Source organism: Pan paniscus, chromosome 8 (genome assembly GCF_029289425.2).
Source record: "Pan paniscus chromosome 8, NHGRI_mPanPan1-v2.0_pri, whole genome shotgun sequence".
In the NCBI taxonomy this organism is placed as follows: Eukaryota; Metazoa; Chordata; class Mammalia; order Primates; family Hominidae; genus Pan; species Pan paniscus.
In genome coordinates this window covers 44,922,501-44,941,229 of record NC_073257.2, presented here as the reverse complement: position 1 = coordinate 44,941,229, position 18,729 = coordinate 44,922,501, and the positions used below count along the sequence as shown (strand labels likewise).

The following is an 18,729-nucleotide window of genomic DNA, read 5'->3' as shown; positions in this document are numbered from 1 at the left end:
AGTTTAAGCGATTCTCCTGCCTCGCCTCCCCGAGTAGCTGGGACTACAGGTAGCACGCGCCACCACGCTGGGCTAATTTTTGTATTTTTAGTAGAGGTGGGGTTTTGCCATGTTGGCCAGGCTGGTCTCAAAACTCCTGACCTCAGGTGATCCGCCCGTCTAGGCCTCCCAAAGTGCTGGGATTATAGGCGTGAGCCACTGCACCCAGCCTCAAATGAGTTTTTCTGTCTTTTGTGGACACAATAGTGTATAAGAGGGAATTTTGATATCTTAATAGTAATATAATGATTTAGAAATGGAAATATTTGACAAATTAGTACTTAACTAAGTCACAATTTGTGAAGAATAAAATTTGTGAGAGGAAATAAAATTAGTGAAGGAAAACTGAGGTAAATAAAGGAGAGCCGTTAATTAAGTGGCACTTTCTTGGAAAGTGTACATCTGAGGAAAAAGTACTTTATGCATTTTTTGTATGAAATTTTTCATGGCCGGGCACGGTGGTTCACGCCTGTAATCCTAGCTCTCTGGGAAGCCGAGGCGGGCGGATCACAAGGTCAGGAGATCGAGACCATCCTGGCTAACACGGTGAAACCCCATCTCTACTAAAAATACAAAAAATTAGCCAGAAGTGGTGGCGGGTGCCTGTAGTCCCAGCTGCTCAGGAGGCTGAGGCAGGAGAATGGCGTGAACCCGGGAGGCGGAGCTTGCAGTGAGCCGAGATCGCGCCACTGCACTCCAGCTTGGGCTACAGTGCGAGACTCCGTCTAAAAAAAAAAAAAAAAAAAAAAAAAAAATTTCATGAAACTTTGCATCTACCATACCAGTTTAATTTGAGGAATGGGCAAATTTGCCATCAGTTTTATCTCCCCTGCATCATTTAATATCATGCTCACTCAGGTTTTTTTTTTTTTTTTTTGTGGTAAACAGACCTTCAAGCCTGAAGGTACAACCTGCCACACCAGTTAGAATGAATGATGATTTCCCCAGCCTGGACTTTTTTTGCAGGGGGAGGCGGGGAGTTATTTAAAGCAGTGCCAGGGACCAGACCATTTTGTGAAAAAACATGGACTTTTTTTTTTCCCACTTTGTTAACATGGACATTTTGATTTTTAAAAAACGTAGGGGAGGGTGGGAGGGAGAGTAGAGTTATTCTCGTTATTCTCTTCAATGATCTGGAAAGTTAGAGCTGTGCCCCAAAATACTGTTTTAGTTTACTCATGTAAGTTTTTATTTAAATTTTGCATTTATTTAAATTTTATGTCCTGCATTTGTAATATATTAGTTCTAAATGTATCTTTAAAGTTTAATGGGATTGTTCCCACTGTTACTTTTTTTTTTAAGGCAGAGTCTCGCTCTGTCACCCAGGCTGGAGTGCAGTGGTGCAATCTTGGCTCACTGCAACCTCCGCCTCCTGGGTTCAAGCGATTCTCCTGCCTCAGCCTCCCAAATAGCTGGGACTACAGGCGCATGCCACCACACCTGGCTAATTTTTTGTATTTTTAGTACAGACAGGGTTTCACCATGTTAGCCAGGATGGTCTCAATCTCCTGACCTCATGATCCTCCCGCCTTGGCCTCCCAAAGTGCTGGGATTACAGGCATGAGCCACCCCACCCGGCCTCCCACTCTTAACTATTTTAATGTGGTCCCCCCCCCCATCTGAGCCCTACATGATTTTGTGGACTACTTTAGTGTTATCCTTCAGTTATCATATTTTAAGATTAATTATCCTATTATTTGCTTTCCTCTATATATGCCACTCATGCTTGAAAGTTACTTTAGGCCGGGTGCAGCAGCTCACGCCTATAATCCCAACACTTTGGGAGGTAGAGGCAGGCAGGTCACTTGAGGTCAAGAGTTTGAAACCAGCCTGGCCAACATGGCGAAACCCCATCTCTACTAAAAATACAAAAAATTAGCGAGCGCAAATTGCTGTAAATGGGTAGTAATAGCACCTAAGCATAGCATAAGGCTTTGAATTAGTAGGTACTTGGGAGGCTGAGGCAGGAGAATCACTTGAACCTGGGAGGCGGAGATTGCAGTGTGCTGATACCGCACCACTGTACTCCAGCCTAAGTGACAGAACAAGACTCCATCTCAAAAAAAAAAAAAAAGAAAAAAGTAATAGATAATAATGTAGACCTCAAGCACTGCCCTAGCTGACAGCTGATGTTAGCTTTTAAATAATGTTTTGCATTGCCATGGCCAGCTTTTGATTTCATTATCTTGTCGAATACAACAGTAGAAATTGTGGAGAGATGCCTTATGGTTTGGAAAAACCGTAGTTTTCCCAAAAAACCATAATGTCATAAACTACATAAAATGTAACATGAATATTTAGCATATTTACATAACCGTGGTACTTGCCGTGATCTTTTTCTTTCCAACAAATACAATTTTTGCCACTACTTTACCTTACCTATTGCCTACATATCAAATTCATACTTCTCCCAACCTTTGCCATCATCTGCAATACATGTTTCGAACATGCTGTGTTCCATCAGCTCAGTTACTGTTGCCTGTATATTTTATCCTGCATTTCCCCTATTTAATAATTTCATATCTTTATCCTTTAAAACTGTTCAAAAGTCACCATTTCAGAAAGCTTACATTGTTCAGCCCACAAATCCTTACTACTCTTTATTTGTATAACCCCTCACTCAGCATTATGGCTTTGTTTTCTACTATGTTAACAGTTTTCTGTAGTTTGCTTTCTGTGTATACGAAGACATTTTCATTATTATTTGTCCGATATTTATTATTTGTTGAGAATAAGGATTAGACATCCCCTTTAAAAAAAAAATTATCTTCTAGAATTTTCATAGAAAATTAAGAAAATGGGAGGAGCCAGCAGTAAATACACTAATTGCAGTTGTAAGACTTCAGAAGTTGGAGAACTTCTGTTCTCTCCTTTTAATTGAAACAGAATCATTTGTGTGATTATGTTTAGATTGTAGGACAAATTTATGCTTTCATGGAGGCCAACTTCTCTAGACTTTACACTATAAGATCGCCAAACATAGAGTCTTGTGTCTCTTATGAATATGAATGCCCTCATTATAGCAATAAACTTCTTTTTAAAATTTCCTCCAAAACTGCAAATTTGTTGAACATGGTTTCTGGTGTATAATTAATTCATGTCTTTGTTGCAGCAAGATAAAGCCGATCTTATCCGACCGAAACGGAAATATGAAAAGAAGCCCAAAGTCTTACCATCGTCTGCCGCTGCTACTCCCCAACAGACGAGTCCTGCTGCACTGCCAGTCTTCAATGCTAAAGATCTGAATCAGTATGACTTTCCCAGCTCAGACGAAGAACCTCTCTCCCAGGTACAAATACAATTCTCTGTGAACATTGAGAAGGGATGTAGGAAGTCATGTATCTGACCTACTTTCTTTATTTCATTTAAAGGTTTTGTCTGGCTCTTCGGAAGCTGAGGAAGACAATGATCCTGATGGTCCTTTTGCTTTCCGTAGGAAAGCAGGCTGTCAGTACTATGCTGTAAGTTTCAGAGTGTCTTTGTAAATAACAAACTATTTACCTTTAACTGACAAAATTAAATAATTTGGATTTTTTTTTTAAGCCTCACTTAGACCAAACTGGCAACTGGCCTTGGACTAGTCCTAAAGATGGAGGATTAGGGGATGTGCGATATAGATACTGCTTAACTACTCTCACCGTACCCCAAAGGTGTATTGGATTTGCACGAAGACGGGTTGGGCGCGGTGGAAGGTAAGGTATTTCTGTATTCCTAGCAGAAGGATATTTTAGGCATTAGTGATTGAATCTAACTTTTAAAGTCAGGTAATCCCTCTGAACAACTCATTAGTTCCTATTTGCTATTCTTAACTGATTTGTTGACTAAAATATTTTTGTTGCTGTGCTACCTGGTTCTTACACGTCCATAGTTTTTGACAACTCTATTGGGTCCCTAGTGGACCTGCTTTTCTCCCCAAGGTGGAAAACCTCAGATAAATTATCAAGGGGTAGAATTGTGAGAAAGGGCAACAGACGAAGACAAGTGTAACTCCTGATTGCACACAGTGTATTAAGTTAAAGAAACTGCAAAAAAGTTGTTTCACACTAGCTAGTATAATGGGTTTAACCTGACAATGAAAAGGATCCATGCATAACCTGATCTTGACATCCCAGTTTGTCAGGATCTAATTGTTCTTCCTTTGTTTAAACCTTGTAGAATTCCTTCCTTCATACTCTAAATGCCTTTATGCGAGTTGTTTGTATGGGGACAGGAAACAAATAGCAAAACACATAAACTCAAGGAATGGAGAGACGTTAATGTATAATGTGCGGGGAAAATTAAAAGGGAAAGCAAATAATAGTATCAAGGTGCTTTTTCAGGAAGAAACCCAAGTGTATATTTATGATAAACTAATGGCTTATACATATTTTTTTTCATCTTCAACTCTTAATTGCAGAGGGTTTTTTTTTTATTATTTAAACATTGGTTAAGAATTATCTAGGCACTAAAATACATTTTATTTAGTCCGTTTTTTTTCCATCACTGCTGACATCAGGAGCAGTGAAAATTCTCTACGTTAGCTATATTTTATTCTATTACTAACATTAATCAATGTTACTATTGTGACTTGGAGCCATTTATAATGTTTATATAAGTAACATAAGAGGCCAGGCATGGTGGCTCACACCTGTAATCCCAGCACTTTGGGAGGCCAAGGTGGGTGGATCACTTGAGGTCAGGAGTTTGAGACCAGCCTGGCCAACATGGGGAAACACTGTCTCCACTAAAAACACAAAAATTAGCTGGGCATGGTGGCAGGCGCCTGTAATCTTAGCTACTCGGGAGGCTGAGGCAGGAGAATCACTTGAACCCTGGGGCGGAGGTTGCAGTGAGCCAAGATCGCACCATTGCACTCCAGTCTGGGTGACAGAGTAAAACTCCATCTCAATCAATCAATCAATCAATCAATAACATAAGAATATATCCTCTAGAGTAGTGGATCTCAAATATTTTGTCTATAAGAAATGTTAATGGTATACTATGTTTCTTGTTGCTTTTCTTCTCTCTTCTCCCTTTCCCTCCCAAAGGAATGAAGTTTTTGCTTAAATATAGAATAAATGTGTTCGCAACATTTTATAAAGCATTCATTTTGGTGCTTTGTAATGGAAGTGAAAATCTTTAGTTGAAAAACAATTTGTTAAAAGAACTTTTATTAGAAATTGAGGTTGTAGCCTATAAGAACCAAATACTAAAATAATCAACTTTAAAGCTTGTAAATATTCAGTATGAGTTGGCCTTTTGGCAGTTGGGGGTAAAAAGAAAAAGCTTTAATATATAATCTTTGAATAGCTATTTTAAATAACTGTTTCTTGTCTGATTTTTTAATAGGGTCTTACTGGACAGAGCTCATTCAGACTATGACAGTGTGTTTCACCATCTGGATTTGGAAATGCTTTCCTCACCACAACATTCTCCAGTCAATCAGTTTGCCAATACCTCAGAAACAAATACCTCGGACAAATCTTTCTCTAAAGACCTCAGTCAGATACTAGTCAATATCAAATCATGTAGATGGCGGCATTTTAGGCCTCGGACACCATCCCTACATGACAGTGACAATGATGAACTCTCCTGTAGAAAATTATATAGGAGTATAAACCGAACAGGAACAGCACAACCTGGGACCCAGACATGCAGTACCTCTACGCAAAGTAAAAGTAGCAGTGGTTCAGCACACTTTGGTATGTTGACTGTTATGATGTACGTTTCTATAGAAATGTCAGGTCCAACCATTTGCCATTTGTTTGACTATGTGGTCTGTTACATTTATGGCTTAAAGTCCTTTTCTCTTAAACAGTTAAAAAAAAATTCTTGGTCTAAGTATTTATTTGAATCCTGTTGCTATAGGAGTTTGTATGTGTGTGTCTTCATTTAAACCTACCTGCATACAAAGATGGTTTATTTCTATTTAATATGTGACATTTGTTTCCTGGATATAGTCCGTGAACCACAAGATTTATCATATTTTTCAATAATATGAGAAGAAAATGGGCCGTAAATTGTTAACCATTTTATGTTCAGATATTTCTCTAGTCTTTACCTAGTTTGCTTTAACATAGAGACCAGCAAGTGAATATATATGCATAACCTTATATGTTGTGACACAATAATTCAGAATAATTTGTTAAAGATAAACTAATTTTTCAGAGAAGAACATTTAAAGGGTTAATATTTTTTAAACGTTTTCAGATAATATCTATTTGATTATTGTGGCTTCTATTTGAAATGTGTCTAAAATAAATGCTGTTTATTTAAAATATTCCTATAATCTTAGCTGTCTGTTTTAAAGCATAAGTTTGTGTTATTTGAAGCCTATATATTGTAGAAATTCACCATTGAATTATGTTACTACTGATTTTTGTAAAGGTAATCTGAGGACTATGAAGATATTTATCGTTCCCCTAATTCACCCTGCAGGGTTATAGTTAAGTTGCTTCATAAATATGAACATTTGCTCTGATTCTTAAAGACCTCCAGAAAATGTTCCGTAAACTAATTTACTTGGTGGTTAAAAAAAAGTACAGTTGACCCCTGAACAACATGAGGGTTAGGGGCACCCCCCAATTGCAGTCCAAAATTCATGTATAACTTTTGACTCCCCAAAAACTTGACTAATAGCCTGCTCCTGACCAGAATTACCAATAACATAAACAGTCCATTAGTCCATTAACATAAACAGTCCAAACATACATGTTTTGTATGTTATATGTATTCTGTACTTCATTCTTAAAATAAGCTAGGGAAAAGAACATGTTATTAAGAAATTTATAGAGCCAGGCATGGTGGCTCATGCCTGTAATCCCAGCACTTTGGGAAGCTAAAGTGGGCAGATTGCCTGAGCCCAGGAGTTCAAGACCAGCCTGGACAACATGGTGAAACCCCATCTCTACAAAAAATGCAAAAATTCGCTGGGTGTGGTGGTGAGCGCCTGTAGTCTCAGCTACTCAGGAGACTGAGGTGGTAGGAGCCCAGAAGGTCAAGGCTGCAGTGAGCCAAGATCATGCCACTGCATTCCAGCCTTCACAGCAAAGCAAAACCCTGTTTCAAAAAAAAAAGAAATTCATAAAGGAGAGAAAATACATTTACTAATCATTAAGTGTAAGTGGATCATCATAAAGGTCTTTATCCTTGTCATCTTCACATTGAGGGGGAGGAGGGGTTGGTCTTGTCATCTGAGAGGTGACAGAGGCAGAAAATAATTTACAAATAAGTAGACCCAGGCAGTTCAAACCCATGTTATTCAAGGGTCAGCTGTACTTCTATGAAATGGAAGTCTTTCAGCTCATGAGAAAAATAATCACAATTCAGAAATCAACTGGAAGATAAAGCTATTTTAGGGCCTAACAGCTTATTTATAATCCCATTAATGTTACTGTCTTTATCACCGAAAGCCAGTTTCTCTCTACTTTTATAGTCTTAAGAATCAAAATAAAGAACTTTTCAATAAAGACTTACATATAGTGTTAGTGTAGAGGTTTTAACAGTATAAACCTGTCATAGGTTACCCTGATAATTAAGCTTTCTAAGCTATAAAAATTCTTTGAGACTTCTCAGAAAATAGGCATGTTCCATCAATCTCCATCTTCTCCACCCCTTAAATAGAGAAGTTGAAGTGTATAACTATCCTAAATATTTAAGGATTTTATAATGCTCTTTTTTTATGAAAAATGTTTTGCTATACTGCTTTAGGCATATTAATAACAGTTGTAAAAATTGTTTGATTTCTGTTTGCCAAAGAACATTAAAAGATGAGCATTACCAAAAGCTTAGCTGAAAAGAAATCATTAGTAACCTTGTAATTTTTCTTCTTTATCATTTCTTTCCTCCATATATGTGATACAACTATTTATTTATTTATTTAAGACAGAATCAATCTCTGTCACCCAGACTGGAGTACAGTGGCACAGTCATGGCTCACTGCAGCCTCAACTTCCCAGGCTCAGTGATCCCCCAACCTCAGCCTCCTGGGTAGCTAGGATGCAGGCGTATGCCACCATGACTGGCTAATTTTTTGTAAGAGACAGGGTCTCTCTATGTTGCCCAGGCTAGTCTTGAACTCCTGGCCTCAAGTGATCCTCCTGCCTTGGCCTCCCAAAGTGCTAGGGTTACAGGGGTGAGCCACTGCACCCAGCCTCAATACTACTTTTTAAAAATGAGTTTATCTATTTTTTTCCTGTTGTCTTAATTATTTTCAATTTCTCCTTAAATTTTGCTAGATCTTCTAATACTTAGAGGATAGATACCTACAGACTACTGTAGGGTAACACTGTTCATTTATATTTGTGAATATTCCAGAGACCTAAAGATTTTCTCTGCATACTCTATAAAGTATATTACAATGCACCCATATCATAAGTGCATTTCACTTAATCCAACTCCAGGCCCCTGAAGAAAAAAAAAACAAAATTTAGGCCAAGTGTGGTGGCTCATGCCTGTAATCCCAGTACTTTGGGAGGCCGAGGCAGGCAGATCACCTGAGGTCAGGAGTTCCACACTAGCCTGGCTAATATGGCGAAACCTGGTCTCTACTAAAAAATACAAAAATTAGCTGGGCATGATGGCAGGCGCCTGTAATCCCAGCTACTCAGGAAGCTGAGGCAGGGAGAATGGCTTGAACCTGGGAGTCAGAGGTTGCGGTGAGCCGAGATTGTGCCATTGCATTCCAGCCTGGGCGACAGAGTGAGACTCCATCTCAAAAAAAAAAAAGAGAAAATGTAGCAGCTCAAATGTTATACAGAATTCTAAATACAATTTACTGAAAGAATATATTCCCCAGAGTGAGCCTGGAGTAGGGGAAGTTGAATGTGTTGGTCCTCTTACGGTGTGAGTGCCCGCATTGCCACTTTATTCATAGGTTAAGCATCTTACTTCATTCAGTAGTAATTGTGATTTTAAAGATAATTTTTAATTTTCATACAGCATGGCCCCCACATACAAACCAGACTACTTCCTTTGGCACTTAACCAAAGAAACTCTGATGTAGTCTGATGCCAGCAGAAAAACTGGCAGTGTTGGGCTTATTAAAACAGAAGAGTCAGGCCAGGCACAGTGGGTCATGCCTGTAATCCCAGCACTTTGGGAGGCCGAGGCAGGCAGATCGCCTGAGATCACCTCAGGTCAGGAGTTCAAGACCAGCCTGGCCAACATGGCAAAACACGTTTCTATTAAAAATACAAAAATTAGCCAGACGTGGTGGTGGGTGCCTGTAATTCCAGCTACTCGGGAGGCTGAGGCAGGAAAACCACTTGAACCCAGGAGGCAGACGTTGCAGTGAGCCAACATCACGCCACTGCACTCCAGCCTGGGTGACAGGGCAAGACTCTGTCTCAAAATAAATAAATAATAAAAATTATGCATGAAACAAAGTATTGACTGCATTTTGACTATGGCCCCATCACATGAGGCCAGGTGTAGAATTTTCCACTTGTAGTATCAGGTCAATGCAGAAAAAGTTTTGGTTCTTGGAGCATTTCAGATTTCAGACGTTCATATTAGAGATGCCCAAGTTGTTTATGAGTTTGGAAGTTAACTATTGTGTAAAATACAAGTCAGCTGATAAGCTTTCCTGCTACTTAAGCCAAATATGCGAGTTATAATATAGCCATTTCTGATTATTCAATCATTGTTTTTATGTTTGTCTTGTTTTTGAGACCTCTGTCTCCCAGGCTGGAGTGCAGTGGCATGATCTCAGCTCACTGCAACCTCCACCTCCCCGGTTCAAGCAGTTCTCTGCCTCAGTCTCCCAAGTAGCTAGGATTACAGGCACCCGCCCACCATGCCTGGCTAATTTTTGTATTTTTAGTAGAGACGGGGTTTCACCATCTTGGCCAGGCTGGTCTTGAACTCCTGACCCTGTGATCCACCCGTTTCGGCCTCCCAGTATGCTGGGATTACAGGTGTGAGCCACCGTGCCTGGCCTTTTTTTTGAGATACAGTTTCACTCTCTCTCCCAGGCTGGAGTGCCATGGCGTGATCTCACTCACTGCAACCTCTGCCTGCTGGCTTCAAGTGATTCTCATGCCTCAGCCTCCCAAGTAGCTGGGATTACAGGTGCGCACCACCACACCCAGCTAATTTTTGTATTAGTAGAGACGGGGTTTCACCATGTTGGCCAAGCTGGTCTTTGAACTCCTGACCTCAAGTGATCCGCCTGCCTTAGCCTCCCAAAGTGCTGGGAGGCTAAGTTAAATAGGAAATTCTAAATGAAGATAATATAAGTGCATTTTAGTAAAGTGCATGAGCTTTAATATGCTGATTTTATAGTCTGTTTCAACTACTCAGAATCTTTTTTACTTTCCTTCCCACTCTTGACTATTTTGCATATTTGTGTAGCCTGAGCAGTCCGGTATCAGGCTTCCTAATACCTGAGTATTGTGTGCGTTAGGTGTGTTGAGTGCTTGGTCCTCTGGATACCATGCAGCAGGATAACACAGTGGTAAGGAACTGGGAAAGACCGTATGTGTATATGGAATTTTGGGGGCTAGGTTTTAGTACTTAAGGATAAATTGTATATTTTTAATAATCTTCAGTTAATAGGTGATTTTGGACAGTTTCCAAATACAGTTGTTTTTTTTTTTTTTTAATACTCACAAAAGCACCTTGGGAAGTTGAGTGTTCAGTGACTGACTATGCATTTGCATAAGGACTCTTATGTAAGAGTCCTTATATAATTCAGAAAGACTGGAAACAAAGTGATTTTTAAGCTACAATTCTGTGTTCAATATGTGAATTCCTAATTTCCAGTAAAATTTCACCAGCATTCTGAATTATTTTTCTAAGCTCTCATATCTGCAGTAAAGATTTGGTTTATTTTTATAAATGAATAAGAGATATATGGTTAGAATGATATGTTCCAAGTCTTAATATCTGTAACTTAGTGCAATTTAGTTTGCAACATAACATCTTAATCTTACTGTGGAAAAGGAACTCTATATTTGAGCACTGAATATTTTGTTAGATTTTGTGAATTTGCAGGACCTTGACTTTATTCAAATGTGTTCCAAAATTCATAAGTTTTTTTCTTTCTTTTTTTTTTTTTTTAAAGACAGAGTCTCACTCTGTCGCCCAGGCTGGAGTGCAGTAGCACAATCTTGGCTCACTGCAACCTCCGCCTACCGGGTTCAGCGATTCTCCCACCTCAGCCTCCCGAGTAGCTGGGACTACAGGTGCGTGCCACCACGCCTGGCTAATTTTTGTATTTTTTAGTAGAGACGGGGTTTCACCATATTGGCCAGGCTGGTCTCGAACTCCTGACCTTGTGATCCGCCTGCCTCAGCCTCCCAAAACGCTGGGATTACAGGCGTGAGCCACTGCGCCCAGCCTCAGAATTTTTTTTACTATAGAAGGTGGATTATTATATAACATCTGTAGCAGAGTCTGGAGTAGCACCTGTAGTAAAATACATTAATAGTTCTATAGTCATATAATAAAGTGCAAGAATATTCACACTAAGAGGAATATTTGACTGCAAATAATCTCATGTTCAGTCATTCATGGCCAGATGAGGTCGGGTCTGGTCATAGTTTGCCAACAAATGAATTAAAACAAACTTTGGTTTTCAAATTAGATTTCTAGATGGCTGATAAGGCTCGTGAACCCTGTCAACTCAATCTCACTAATTAGGAGATCATACTTTAATAACTACCTGAAGAATCATTTTACCTTTTGTTTTGTATTAAAATAATGTTTGGCCTGTGTACTAAAAGAAATTTCTAATTCAGGGTCTTTAGGCATTTGGGGTTACTTTTGGTTTTGTTATTAAAAACAAAGTGTATACATTTTGAGGGGCTAGGTGCTGTGGTTCACGCCTGTAATCCCAGCACTTTGGGAGGCCAAGGCAGGTGGATCACCTGAGGGCAGGAGTTCAAGACCAGCCTGGCAAACATGGCGAAAACTCCGTCTCTACTAAAAATACAAAAATTAGCCTGGTGTGGTGGCACACGCCTGTAATCCCAGCTACTTGAGAGGCTGAGGCAGGAGAATCGCTTGAACCCGGGAGGCCTGGGCAACAGAGCGAGACTCCCTCTCAAAAAAAAAAAGTGTACATTGGTAATCTAAACTCCATCTTTCACGGCTGAATGTTTCCTTAGCACCCATCACTTTCCCCTCAGCTGCACTCCTTTGATCATCTCAGTTGATCACCTTTAGCTATAAGAGTGCAGTGCACAGAGCAGCAGTCTGAACTATAGGCTGTTCCAGCTGCTGGTGTACCATACCATGGCTTCCCTGTAGTACAAATGGACTCAGAGAGTCTTAGGCCGGGCGCAGTGGCTCACGCCTGTAATCCCAGCACTTTGGGAGGCCAAAGCAGGTGGATTGCTTGAGCCTAAGGAGTTCAAGACCAGCCTGAGCAACATGGTGAAACACCCATCTCTACAAAAAAATACAAAAATTAGCCAGGCAAGTGACGCTCACCTGTAGTCCGAGCTAGAGCTACTTGGGAGGCTGAGGTGGGAGGATCAGTTGAGCCCAAGGAGGTCAAGGCTGCAGTGAGCCCAGATCACACCACTGCACTCCAGCTTAGGCAACAGAGTGAGACCCTGTCTCAAAAAAAAAAATTTCTGCCCAAGAGAATTGGTTACTTAGAAGCTACCAAAACAAAGGTAGTTTCTACTTCTGCCTAAGTATTTCTAGTGAAGCTAAATTCAACAACTTTCTAGATTGAGTTATTTGAGGATCTTGGTTAGAAAGTTTGTCTATGTATTGAACCAAAAACTGCCTTCTTAAATTAAAACCTGCAGGTCCCTGGTTTGCTCATGGAAGCATACCGAGTGAGTTTGCTCCCCCTCCAGCATCATAATGGCCTTCACCCAGTTGAAGTCCTATCATGCTTCCTTTCCTAGTCCCGTTCCTGGTTAAATATTTGGAGCTTTTAATCCTGTCCCACACATAGGATTCTCCTTGCATAGACCCTTGTTTGTCAGGTGCTCTATGTGTGCGGGCTTTTTAAGCACTTGATTCATATTGTTGGTACATCAGAAGTTAGATTTCTTGTAAATATTAAATCCAATAATTTTTGTCTATTTTTCAATTTAAAATCTCATTGCTTTGGGGTTCTCTTTTCCTTCCACTGTTACATATGTGTGACCTCAGAAGTTTCTTCATCTCTAGATGAGGTTGTAGGAAGAAATCCTAAATCTCTTAAGAGTCCTTCCTGACCTCAAAATTTTTTGGTTTTGTGAAAGGATTCTGACTGTAGGTTTGGTCATCTGTCAACAGCAACCATCGTGTCCACCTTTGTGGGAATTACAAACTTGATTCTCATACCATATCAGGAAGTAGACATACAACCTAAAAATGTTCTACCTTGATATCTCAATCCATTCATAGACATTTAGAGAGGGTGAGCGTGGTCATTTTTGTCTTATTTCCATTTAGCATTTGGTTAGACTTTCAGGTTATAATGGTATCATGACCTGAGGTTCAGATTTCTTTTGCCCATATTTACTACCTTGGTACAGGTTTTTCTACTCATTCACACTGGGACCTTCTTTAGGAATTGAACTTTATTTCTCAGAAGAAATATAAAACCTTAGCATCTCATAGCTGAAGAGGACCTTAATGATCACCTAATTTAATCTCATTCTCATTTTATTTATTTATGTATTTATTTTTAAGATGAAGTCTTGCTCTGTGGCCCAGGCCAGAGTGCAGTGGTGCGGTCTCGGCTCACTGCAACCTCTGCCTCCTGGGTTCGAGCAATTCTCGTGCCTCAGCCTCCCGAGTAGCTAGGATTACAGGCTTGTGCCACCACGCCTGGCTAAGTTTTTGTATTTTTGTTGGAGACGGGGTTTCACCATGTTGGTCAGGGTGGTCTCAAATTCCTGACCTCTGGTGATCAACCTGCCTCGGCATCACAAAGTGCTGGGATTACAGGCGTATGCCACTGTGCCCAGCCTGTCTTTCTCATTTTAGATGAAGACACAGAGTCCCAAAAGATTTACTTTCTCAGGAATACTCAGCTAATTATGATAGAGCTGAGGACTAAGAATGTCAAGGTCTTTTGGCCCCTAGCCCATAGTTATTATTACCACCACTTACAGCTTAAGGGTTGCTCTGTGCATTTCTCCTAGACTATTTGCCAAAAGCGTCCAGGAAAAATTTCATAACTAGACTCTGTAGAAGACAGCAATATCTAACAAATAGGCTAACATAGTAATCTAAAATGTTGATTGCATTTTTTTTTTTTTTTATGAGACGGAGTCTCACTCTGTCACCCAGGTTAGAGTGCAATGGTGTGATATCAGCTAACTGCAACCTCCACCTCCCGGGTTCAAGCGATTCTCCTGCCTCAGCCCCCTGAGTAGCTGGGACTACCACACCCAGCTAATTTTTGCTTTTTCCTTTTTTTTTTTTAGAAGGAGTCTTGCTCTGTCACCCAGGCTGGAGTGCAGTGACGCGATCTCGGCTCACTGCAAGCTTCGCCTCCCGGGTTCACGCCATTCTCCCGCCTCAGCCTCCCAACTAGCTGGGACTACAGGCACATGCCGCCACGCCCGGCTAATTTTTTTTTTGTATTTTTTTTGGGTAGAGATGGGGTTTCACTGTGTTAGCCAGGATGGTCTCAATCTCCTGACCTAATGATCTGCCCACCTCGGCCTCCCAGAGTGCTGGGATTACAGGCGTGAGCCACCGCACCCAGCCAACTTTTGCATTTTTAATAGAGACAGGGTTTCACCATCTTGCCCAGGCTGGTCTCGAACTCCTGACCTCGTGATCCACCCACCTCGGCCTCCCAAAGTGTTGGGATTACAGGCGTGAGCCACCACGCCTGGCCTTGATTGCATTTTTATTTCCAAGTCTGTATTAGGAAGAAGTTAACAGTTGTTAAGAAGTGAAATTCACAAGATCTTCAAAGACTCAGGATTAAGATGTTAAATAAGGCAAAAATATTTGGACTTTATTCACATTGATTTCTAATTAGTTATTGATAAATGTTTAATTAAACACACACGCCAGCAAAGTTCTACAAAAGAATACTTTCTTTCATATATATGGACTTTAATACACAGACATTCAGTGAATGCTAAATTATTGTTTTTCTATATATGTGATGACCTGACCTTCCAAAAATGGTTTGTTTGCTTTTAAATTTACTGAGCATTCCCTACTAGAAAAGCCAAGCCTTAGGCAACACATTCAAACTTAGGAAATTAAACTGTAAATCTCACAAATATATTGGCAAAAGTATCTAGTGAGTCAAGGATTCTTACATTTAAATAATTTTCGTGGATTTTTTTTAAACATGAGAAATATTAACTGAAATTATTTGAGGGCAGCATTGACTTTTTTTTAGATTTTCTTCAAGTTTTGGTACAACACATTTCTGTTTATATGGAAATGATCATGTTGACAGTTATTTTTATGTCAATATTTAGGGAGCATTCTATTATCAATAAAAATCTTTTCTATAGATTGCAGATTTGTGACTTATGGACATAGTAGGAAAAGGAGCTCATCAAAGGGCAGATATCAACTAAACAGATTTTAACACACACAGAAAATAAGAAAACCAATTTCCAACATTTTTTGCCCTTGTAGCCCAAGAACTTAGTTCAACTCAAGTATAAGAACCTGTGTAGATACTAATAACTTATTAGGTTTTCTTGAATATTATTTCACAATTTTCTGACCCATTCAAAATATGGCAGAATTTGTACCTAACCTAATTTTCTAGTTGTACCAGGCAGAAAGTATATCCTGGAGGATAAAGAAAGATTCTTCATGAGTTATATAAGTGAAAAGTATAAAACTTGAAGTGATATTCTAACTAAATTATCAAACTGAAGTTAAACAACAAATTAGGTGACAGTATTTTGAAAACATTAAACTTTAGATTGAGGAAATGTGCATGATTTATAGATTCCCTGGTAGCCAGGGATGCATGATAAACCTTTTTTTGTTTTAAAATAATTCTTACTCAAACAAACATCACAGGCTTCTTAAAGACGCCTTTAAAATCAGAGGTATTGTGATTGTATGTGCTTTTTTTTTTTTAATTGGCAAAAAAGAGAAAAAGGTTTCCTTTTTAAAAACTGCACACACTTTTTTGGGGGGGTAATAAATGAACATTTTTTTGTTTGTTTTTTTTAGAACTGAGCTCTCCATAGACAAACATAAGTAGCATAACACAGTGTCTTTCCTCAGACATCATTCTGTACAGTAAATCAACATAAACAACTCCGTTCTTATTGACTGGATTTTTTCCAGGTGGGTTAATTGGGTGGGGAAAATTAATTAACCTTAACATTAGAGCCTCTTTTCTTCCTGTTAAAGGATGAGTTCTTTAAAAAAAAAGCAATAAACCAACCAACAACTGTAATCTTTCATATAGAGGAAAATTTTTTAATGACTACAATTAGAAAATATGTAGAACTATTAGTATATATACACAGAGCCATTAGGGATCATCTGAATGCCTTGGCAAGATATGGATTAAATAGAAACCAAATGGTAATTATCAGATATTCTCTCAAGCTCAGTGCAAAGTTGAATTCCAAATCTATGGATTTTAAAAGCTGATATTACCTTTCTACACTGTGTAGAACAAGTGTCACAGCTTAAAAAAAAAAATAGTGGTGTTGAAATTTAGGAAGTGAGCAGTTCTCTTTCCTGTGTTTAATTCAGGAAGTTTAATTTTTTTTTTCTTTAAATTCATGCCACTCTTGTTAAATGTGGTAGCAGAAACGCAGAAATTTTCATTTGGAAGTGATCTTTAGCAGGATCATGATCCTTTGTCAGATGCTTCAATTTTGCACAGATTTAATGCAGAATTTTTGTTTTAGTACTGTAAGACATACATGACAGCTGGGCATTTTTATAAAGTGTTTCTTTATTTTATGTTCAGCATTTACAGCCGAACAATACCAGCAACATCAACAGCAACTGGCACTCATGCAGAAACAGCAGCTTGCACAAATTCAGCAACAGCAAGCAAATAGTAATTCCTCCACCAACACATCACAGGTGAGGGATTTGTCTGTCTTATGATTATCCCTCATTGTTTCCCACCAGAGTTCATCTCTAATTACCAACTGTTGTCATAGAACCTTGCATCTAACCAGCAGAAAAGTGGCTTTCGCCTGAATATACAGGGTTTAGAAAGAACACTACAGGTGAGTATGGAAGCTGTTGCCTCTGCTCCCTATTTTAAAAAGTAAAACTAAAGCACTTAGTTAAATGAGATGAAGATACTGTCTTCCCGTCTGACCTGTAGTCCATTAATGTACCTCTTGAATATATAACCCCACCCAGTTCATTCTCTTGGGCATGTTAATTATTATAAAGGCTTTTAAAATTATGCAAAAATAACCTCTCCAACTCTTGAAAGAGATAACTTTTAAACCTAAAGCATGATGAACGTTTGCCAGTTAAACACATGTAGGGCATAAAGGCTGAGGTTTGAGTCTCTATGCATCTTGCAGGAAAAATATATTTTTAAAAAGTTGAGGGGCCTATCGATTTCTAGGTTAAATTATGTGATATTTTGTTACTTCCATTTCTAAAGGGATAGTTATCTTATCCCAAAGGTGCCTTTCATTGTGTGTGTATACATATGTGTGTGTGTATAAGTTAGGTGAAGGAAGTTTACATATTCATTTATTCATTATATGGATTTGCAAATCACTGAAATGTTTACTAGCATATTTCTTGTCCAACATTTTGTGTTGGAGGTTTGCTGTTTCCACATTATAGAAGGCTTATTTTGGTAATTGACTTATACATATTACATATTGTCACATATGAAGCAAAATTTATAACTTAGATTACTTTTCACTTATCAAATATATGACTATCAAAAGAGATATAATTACTGTTGCATCTCAAGGTACTAAAAAAGAAAGATTTCAGTGGTTTGCCATTTTTACTTATATTCAAACTGATTTTGGTATGCATGTGTAGTTTTGATATTGATTTGATACTAAGTGATACTGATTAGATTTCTTTTGTATTTTCTTTTTAGGGTTTTGTTTCTAAGACTTTGGATTCTGCTAGTGCACAGTTTGCTGCTTCTGCTTTGGTGACATCAGAACAACTGATGGGATTCAAGATGAAGGATGATGTGGTGCTTGGAATCGGGGTGAATGGCGTCCTTCCAGCCTCAGGTAAGAATAAAGACATTTAAATTGTTTGGGTTATATTTATAACATATATCTATAATATAAACAGCAAAGTTGTACATTGTTTAGATGTTTCTTTCTTTTTCTCTCTAGGAGTATACAAGGGCTTACACCTCAGTAGTACTACACCAACAGCACTTGTACATACAAGTCCATCAACGGCAGGTTCAGCTTTGTTACAGCCTTCAAATATTACACAGACTTCAAGTTCCCACAGTGCACTGAGTCATCAAGTAACTGCTGCCAATTCTGCAACAACTCAGGTTCTGATTGGGAACAACATTCGATTAACTGTACCTTCATCAGTTGCCACTGTAAACTCTATTGCCCCAATAAATGCACGACATATACCTAGGACTTTAAGTGCTGTTCCATCATCTGCCTTAAAGCTGGCCGCTGCAGCAAACTGTCAAGTTTCCAAGGTCCCATCTTCATCCTCTGTAGATTCAGTTCCAAGGTGAGTAGTTATTTTAACCTAACATACCTGGAATAAGAGATCTAACTTCAGTCCTCCAGCATTGTTCTTTACCTATTTCTTTGTGTTTCTTGTTCTTTTCCTTTTATACATTGA

The 18,729-nt window shown here is 38.9% G+C and overlaps 1 protein-coding gene across 4 annotated transcripts in view; it reads left to right on the top strand.

The window, feature by feature from the left end:
* EPC1 (enhancer of polycomb homolog 1) overlaps positions 1 to 18,729 on the top strand; it is a 110,786-nt gene that overhangs the window by 88,388 nt on the left and 3,669 nt on the right. For 2 of the 4 annotated variants that reach the window (XM_008967636.5, XM_003814796.6), the window contains exons 7-14: positions 3,152 to 3,328; positions 3,411 to 3,500; positions 3,583 to 3,731; positions 5,368 to 5,720; positions 16,886 to 17,004; positions 17,085 to 17,153; positions 18,002 to 18,143; positions 18,252 to 18,615. In XM_008967636.5, coding sequence (XP_008965884.1) covers positions 3,152 to 3,328; positions 3,411 to 3,500; positions 3,583 to 3,731; positions 5,368 to 5,720; positions 16,886 to 17,004; positions 17,085 to 17,153; positions 18,002 to 18,143; positions 18,252 to 18,615 — 1,463 coding nt within the window. The remainder of the gene's footprint in view (positions 1 to 3,151; positions 3,329 to 3,410; positions 3,501 to 3,582; positions 3,732 to 5,367; positions 5,721 to 16,885; positions 17,005 to 17,084; positions 17,154 to 18,001; positions 18,144 to 18,251; positions 18,616 to 18,729) is intronic. The other 2 variants (XM_057298843.2, XM_003814795.6) reach the window with 1 other exon arrangement.